This window comes from Penaeus vannamei, chromosome 34, assembly GCF_042767895.1.
Source record: "Penaeus vannamei isolate JL-2024 chromosome 34, ASM4276789v1, whole genome shotgun sequence".
Lineage (NCBI taxonomy): Eukaryota > Metazoa > Arthropoda > Malacostraca > Decapoda > Penaeidae > Penaeus > Penaeus vannamei.
Genome location: NC_091582.1, coordinates 16,749,048 through 16,756,547, shown reverse-complemented (window position 1 = coordinate 16,756,547; position 7,500 = coordinate 16,749,048). Strand labels below are relative to the sequence as shown.

The window sequence follows — 7,500 nt, the reverse complement described above, 5'->3', positions numbered from 1 at the left end:
ATCAGGATTATTATGATATTAAGATAATTCCAAAACACCTTTCCAATAGCCAAGAAAAAGGTAAACAATTGAATTATATAGAGCTAGTAATTGACTCCTCGAATAGCCAAGAAAAAGGTAAACATGTGAAGTATGTAGAGCTAGCAATTGACTCCGCGACCACTAAGTACACATAAGACCACTCCAATTAATAAACAAAATTCACAGTTGACGTGACCTATAGTAACATACCATCCAGGCGTTAGTGGGATAGAGTCATCCTCCTCAATCCTCCTCAATCCTCCCCATATTCTTTATCTCTCGGGCTTTCGACAACGGTTCCTGCGTAAGTCGCTTCACAGGCACTTCATATGTACGTTTGGCGTTCGTGTTCTTCGGCGTAAGACTCGTTTTGCTTGGACTCCCGGCGAAATTCTGTTCTTTCGTGTGAAGTAAAGATTGGTTAAGATTTTTCTGTATATATTTTTTAAAGATTCAGCATCCCCGCATTTCGAATATTGTATTGTAAACATTTATATATATTCTTTTATCATAACCACTAACTGATGTACAGAGAATACGGTAAATGGTTATATTATCTAAACCACTGCATTGGCGAAGCAGGGATAAGGTAATCCATATTGTTACTGAAAAATGTGGCAGAATTAGTTTGAATATCACAAATTAAGATGCAGACCATATCCTCGCGTGTGTTCGTCTATACCATCAATATTGCGTGTCAAATTCGCACTTAGATCCATTTAGACATTAGAAATAACGCTTCACCAAAAGGTCTTTCTCTTCCTAATCACCTTTTCACTTGTCCAAACAGCTGATCGAATGTAAACAAGCAGGGTTGCCAACATCTCTCTCTCTCTCGCTCTCGCTTTCTTTCACTCTCTCTCTCTCTCTCTCTCTCTCTCTCTCTCTCTCTCTCTCTCTCTCTCTCTCTCTCTCTCTCTCTCTCTCTCTCTCTCTCTCTCTCTCTCTCTCTCTCTCTCCCTCTCTCTCTCCCTCTCTCTCTCCCTTCCTCTCCTCTCTCTCTCTCTCTCATCTCCTCTCTCTCTCTCTCATCTCTCATCTCTCATTCTCTCTCTCTCATTCTCTCTCTCTCTCTCTCTCTCTCTCTCTCTCTCTCTCTCTCTCTCTCTCTCTCTCTCTCTCTCTCTCTCTATCTCTCTCTCTCTTGTAGCAAAGAAATAAACCACGAACAATTTATTATTCTGATTTATTTATTGTGGCAGTCGCTTGAGAATTGTAGAGAAACGGCGATCATCGCGTATATATATGACAAGATGGAATACGCATGAATCCTTGATTTCAATACAATTTGATAAGTTTAATCGTGTTTTGAGCCTTTTCAGAATTCTTCAGGTTATTTCATTTTGAAGAAGAAAGGACTTTAACAAATCATCATCATTGTTTATGATTTCATTATCCGTGTTAATACACTGAATGATAATAATGACAACAATACAGTTCATATGATGCAAAGTAATGGTATACTTACAATACTTATTATGATCACAATCGGCTAAAGGGTTATCTAAGAGGATATTTTGCCACATTGGGAAAATCAATAATTTGATTCATAACATTACAGATCTCAGGACTAAATCTAGATACTGGTAATGAAAATATAAGTTGATTTTTTTTCCAAAACGACCGAGATGTTACAACTTTGGGTGTTTGGGTGTCTCAATCTGAACTTTTTTACGATCCTCAATACAACGGTAGTACTTGGCAGTCGTATGTTATCTTCCAATTCTGTCATGGAATTAATTAAGGCTTAAATATGAAAAATAATAATAATAATAAGGGGAGGAAAGAATAAATGATACACATTGATGCGTGAATTGTGAATTTCTCTCTGTCTTTCTGTCTGTCTGTTTCTCTCTTTCTGTCTGTCTCTTTTTCTATTTCTCTCTTTCCGTCTGTCTCTCTCTCTCTCTCTCTCTCTCTCTCTCTCTCTCTCTCTCTCTCTCTCTCTCTCTCTCTCTCCCTCCCTCCCTCCCCTCCCTCCCTCCCTCCCTCCCTCCCCCCCTCCCTCTCTCTCTCTCTCTCTCTCTCTCTCTCTCTCTCTCTCTCTCTCTCTCTCTCTCTCTCTCTCTCTCTCTCTCTCTCTCTCTCTCTCACTCTCTCTCTCTCTCTCTCACTCTCTCTCTTTCTCTTTGCCTCTCTCTCACTCTCTCTAATAATCTAAATAATAATTTAGATAATCAGTCAATCACAAACATTTTATTCATTTGCCTGAATAGCTGTGTTTATGTGTGTGTGTATGTATGTACATGCATGCGTACGTGTGGAAACCACGTTCTGCCAAGCACTATCCCCTCAGAGCGCCCTAACCCCCTCCCCCTCCCCCTGCCGCCCCCAGTCCGCGCTGCCCAGCCCCCGGGGGAGCAGCGCCGGCCTCAGCAGGATCACGCGCAGGGCCAACTTCGGGATCCCTGAACTCACGCCCATCATGGACGACTCCTTCCGGCTGTGGCAGGAGATCTCCGAGAAGGCCCACGAGGAGCTGATAAGGCAAGCGAGGTCTTGGTTCCTTCATGGCGGCTGTCCTTGGAGGAGGGACCTTTTCTCCTGCTCTCTCCTCCTCCTCCTCCTCTCAGATGTCGTTCCTTAATCCCCTGTTCTAATAGAATTATATGATACACCGCTTTCCACACTCACTTTCAATGCACAACTCACATTAAATCCCTTCCGTGGAATCTTCACTCTGCACCCCTCCCCCCTATCATGAGACTCCCCCCCTCCCCCCAGCCATGAGACTCACCCCCTCCCCCCTGCCATGAGACTCACCCCTCCCCCTGCCATGAGACTCACCCCCTCCCCCCTGCCAAGAGAGCTAACCTCCTCCCCCCCTCCTCCCCCAGGCCCGCCCCCATGCTGGTGGTGGGGAAGGACCGCCAGATGCTGGACAAGATGGCGGCGTCCGTGGAGGCGACGGGACACGCGCCGGTCTGGCTCTCCATCCAGCAGACCAACGCCAAGTACAGGTGAGTGAGGCTGAGGCGGACCGAGGCCCAAAGGGTCCCTCGCTGCCAAACGGGCGCCCGGGAATCCCCCTTCAGCCTAAGGGTTTCCAGGACCTCAGTGCGGGGAAGGCTAGAGCAGTAGCAACTCCAGGAGGTGTCATGGCGTCTGATTCTAATTTAGGAAAAAAACAAACTACATGGGGTTTATTTTGATGACGTCACAAAAGTTACGGATGCTTTGTGAATAAGGTCGATCATTTTGGTCTCTTCAATTTTCAAAAAGGATGGAAAATAATGATTTTAATGGTTATATTTTCACTGAACGATCATCGAAACAGACGCCATGACACCTCCTCGAGTTGCTACTGATCTAGCCATTCCCGCCTCCGTGCCCGGAATGCCCTAGGATCTCCCGTGCCCGTTGGCCTTCCTCGGCGTAGGACCAGAGTGGGGAAGGAGAGGGCGACCCCGGATGGAATTCCTTGAACCCGAGAAGCGGGCTTGGCTTTGATGGACGTTGCTAGAATATTCCTAAAATCAAGCCTTGATATTGCTTCACGAACTTTATGCATCGTGAAATATTTGAAGAGATATATAACGTAGAGCATAAGATGACATACGATTCGCTTCTCTGTTTATTAAGGTTTTATGAGGTCTGCTAAACGCTCTACAAAACAAAACCAGAATCAGCTGAACTAGGAATCCTTAAACTAAAAGCTGGAATAGATATAGAGATACTGTGATACGTGTTTCAAAGAGACAGACGACCCTTTCAGATCCAAGTTCACCGACGACTACTACGCCTTCGAGGACCCGACGGCCGGCGTCCTGAGGTCGGACAGGTGCCTGCTGGCGGTCCAGGTGAGAGGCTGTCGGAGTATCAGTCGCGGGGATTTTCATGGCTGAAGAATCGCCATGGAGTCCCTCGATTTAATCTTTGTTGGAATACATTGTCCTAAAATGTGAAGGACTCGTTTCAGAGAGAGAGAGAGAGGAGGGAGAGGAGGAGGAGGAGGAGGAGGGAGGGAAGGAGAGAGAGAGAACGAGAGCGAGAGAGAGAGAACGAGAGCGAGAGAGAGAGAACGAGAGCGAGAGAGAGAGAGAGAGAGAGAGAGAGAGGGGGAGAGAGAGAGAGAGAGAGATAGAGAGAGAGAGAGAGAGAGAGACTGCATGGCCGACCAGCACTGAGCTCGGCCCCGCCCTCTCCCCGCAGAAGCTGTTCCGCGACGAGGGCGGCCACGTGCTCGACGGGTGGCCTGTGGTGGGCGTGGAGCCCGGGGAGCCCTGGACCAAGATCTCCGGGCCCAGGGGCGTCGTCAGGGCCCGCTGGCTGGTGCTGTGCCCGGGGCCCTGGGCGAACCACGTCCTCCAGCACCTCGGCCTCTACTTGCCTCTCAGGTTCCGCTCCGACTCGCTTTTCCTCCAATGACTTGCAATCGCCCGCGCTTTATCAAAGACAGATCTATATATGCTTGTATACATACATATATCTAGCTATTGTTTGTATTCCTATACTTCTCTTTGCCCCTTCCTTGCACTCTTTCCCCTTCTGTTCTGAATTTCACCACTTCCCTCGACGACCCCCTCTCACGAGCTCCCTCGCGCCCTCAGGTCAGTAAGGACGACCTCGCTCTACTGTCGCAACGAGCAGTTCCCTTTCTCGAGCTTCGTGGACTGCTCCGTCGAGAACAGCCACTACTATGCTCTTCCTGCCATGGAACACCCGGGGCACATCAAGGTAGGGATGTGTGAGATGAATCTGATGTTGTCTATTTTCATTTTATTTGTGTAAGTATAGTATGTATGTATTTTTATAATCTTATTATTTGTGTATATACAGCATGTATGTATTTTTATAAATTTAGTAGAAGAGGAGATACATTTGGTGAATGGTCGAATACATAGTTGAATGACATCATCGCTTTTAAGCTAATTAGCATGAAAAACATTATCAGTTATCACATGACTATCATGACCAACCTGTCCAATGTATCTGCACACCTGTCTATATTGCAAAATCTACATTTCTTTATACTCCTTCACTGACACTGGATGCCTAGAAACCTAAGCCCATCCGGCACTTAATTGAGCTCAAGTAGATAGACGATTCAGTTAATCCACCCCTTTCTCTCCTCTCCTTCGTCCGTTTCATCTCCCTTTCCCTATCCCCAATTATCTGCCCATCCCCCCATCCCCTCCCCCGTCCCTCTCCGCAGGTGGGCCTCCATGACGGCGTCGAGATGGACCCGAACCAGAGCCAAGAAGTCGACATCTCGGAATTGAGGCAAAAGTCGCTCACTTACTTCAAGAATTACTTCCCGGACTTGGCGGAGCAGTTCGCCTTCGAGCAGCTGTGCTACTACACGGTGAGTCGAGGGGAGGAGGGGGGGAGAGATAAAGGGAACGAGAGAGGGAGAGGGAAGAGGGAGAGATAAAGGGAAAGAGAGGGAGAGGGGAGATGGTGGAGAGAGAAAGGGAGAGGGATGAGAGGGAAGAGATGGAGAGAGAAAGGGAAAAAGAGAGGGAGAGAGGAGGAGATATAAAGGGAAAGAGAGAAAAGGAACAGAAGGGAAAGAGAAAGAAAGAGAGGTTGGGAGCTCAAGGGAAAGAGAGGGAGAGGGAGGAGGGAGAGTGTTGGAGAGATAAATGGAAACGAGAGGGGGAGGAGGAGGAGGGAGAAAGTTGGAGAGATAAATGGAAGCGAGAAGGGGGAAGAAAAGGAGGGAGAGAGGTGGAGAGAAAGAGGGGAAGAGACTGAAAGGGAGGGAGAGAGAGAGAGGGAGGAGTGAACGAAAGAGAAAGAGGGAGACGGAGAAAGAGAGGAAAGGAAGGGGAACAAACATATATGTATAGATAGATAGATATACATACAAATAATTCAAATTATACACACACACACACACACACACACACACACACACACACACACACACACACACACATATATATATATATATATATATATATATATATATATATATATATATATATATATATATATATATGATATAAACAGAAAAAACAGAGAGATAAGTAAACAAAGACAGAAATAAAGTCAGACAAATTCATACAGCCAGATGGAGAAAATAAGTCCATGCAGTTATCCTTGATAACTCAAACGCAAATCATCGACTTATATTCGATTCGACAGCCACTCCTCCTCCTCCTCCTCCTTCTCCTCCTTCTTCTTCTTCTTCTCCTCCTCCTCCTCCTCCTCCTCCTCTTGCTCCTCCTCCTCCTCCTCCTCCTCCTCCTTCTTCTTCTCCTCCTCCCCTTCCACTTCCACCACCTCCTCCACCTCTACCTCCTCCTCCTCCTCCTCATCATCATCATCCCTCTCCTCCCCCTTCTCCTCCTCTCCTTTCGTAAACGCCAATCACCCAATCACCTAATTAACCAATACCTAATCACCCAACCGCCCAATCACCCAACTGCCCAATCACCTAATCACCCAACAGCCCAACTGCCCAATCACCCAACCACCCAATCCCCCAACCGCCCAATCCCCCAATCTCCCAACCGCCCAATCATCCAATTACCCAACCACCCAACCACCCAACCACCCAATCCCCCAACCGCCCTCTAACCCCGCCCTCTCCCGCCGCAGTTGACGCCCGACGAGGAGTTCATCCTGGACCGCCATCCCCGCCACCGCAACGTCCTCTTCGCCGTCGGATTCTCAGGTCTCGGGTCGCCTCGCCCTCGTGCGGGCCTCGTGGGCGTCGCTGTTGCTGTTAGCGTTGTTGTTGTTGTTAGCGTTGTTGTTGTTGTTGTCGTTGTTGTTGTTGATGTTAACGTTGTTGTTGTTGTTGTTGTTAAAGTTGTTGTTGTGGCCTTGTTAACGTTGATGTTGCTGTTGTTGTTAACGTTGGTGATGCTGTTGTTGTTGTAGACGTTGTTGTTGCTCCTGTTGTTGTTAACGTTGTTGTTGTTGCTGTCGTTGTTGTTGTTAACGTTGTTGTTGTTAACGTCGCTGTTGTTGTTATTGTCATGATTGGAGCTGTTGTTGCTATTCTTATAATTGTTGTTATTTTCATTGTTATTGTTCTTATAATTTCACTGAATCCGTACAGTTCTGTCCCTTGCAATTCTCATTTCTCATTACTCTTTACTCATTACTGTTTACTCATTACCCTTTACTCTTTACTCATTATTCTTTCCTCTTTACTCATTGCCCTATACCCATTACTCATCCCTCACCCCTCATTACCCACTACTCATTCCCCTTTCCTCATCCCCCTCCTCCTCCGCCAGGCACGGGGTTCAAGATCGCGCCCGTGGTCGGCGAGGTGTTCAGTCACGTGATCCAGGGGAAGGCGCCCAAGCATGACGTCAGCGCTTTCGCCGCGACGAGGTTCGATAAGGACAAAGCGATAAAGAGTAAATATTGAGGAACTGGAAGGAGGCAAGAGACGTAGAATTGGATAGGTGGAATTATGTAGAAATGTGGATGACTAAAGTACATTATAGTGTTATGTTTGTTATAGAAATAAAGCAAATAGGAATAGCTATTGTACAATGGAAAAAGGTAAAGGAATAT

At 46.8% G+C, this 7,500-nt stretch overlaps 1 protein-coding gene across 2 annotated transcripts in view; it reads left to right on the top strand.

Annotated features, from left to right (window-relative positions):
* The window catches only part of LOC113827514 (peroxisomal sarcosine oxidase), a 9,293-nt gene that overhangs the window by 1,399 nt on the left and 394 nt on the right, over nt 1-7,500 (top strand). For both annotated transcript variants that reach the window (XM_070145593.1, XM_070145594.1), the window contains exons 3-10: nt 2,357-2,508; nt 2,859-2,981; nt 3,737-3,821; nt 4,174-4,358; nt 4,572-4,698; nt 5,177-5,326; nt 6,568-6,643; nt 7,215-7,500. The exon at nt 7,215-7,500 is cut by the window's right edge and continues 394 nt beyond it. In XM_070145593.1, coding sequence (XP_070001694.1) covers nt 2,357-2,508; nt 2,859-2,981; nt 3,737-3,821; nt 4,174-4,358; nt 4,572-4,698; nt 5,177-5,326; nt 6,568-6,643; nt 7,215-7,351 — 1,035 coding nt within the window. In that variant the 3' untranslated portion in view covers nt 7,352-7,500. The remainder of the gene's footprint in view (nt 1-2,356; nt 2,509-2,858; nt 2,982-3,736; nt 3,822-4,173; nt 4,359-4,571; nt 4,699-5,176; nt 5,327-6,567; nt 6,644-7,214) is intronic.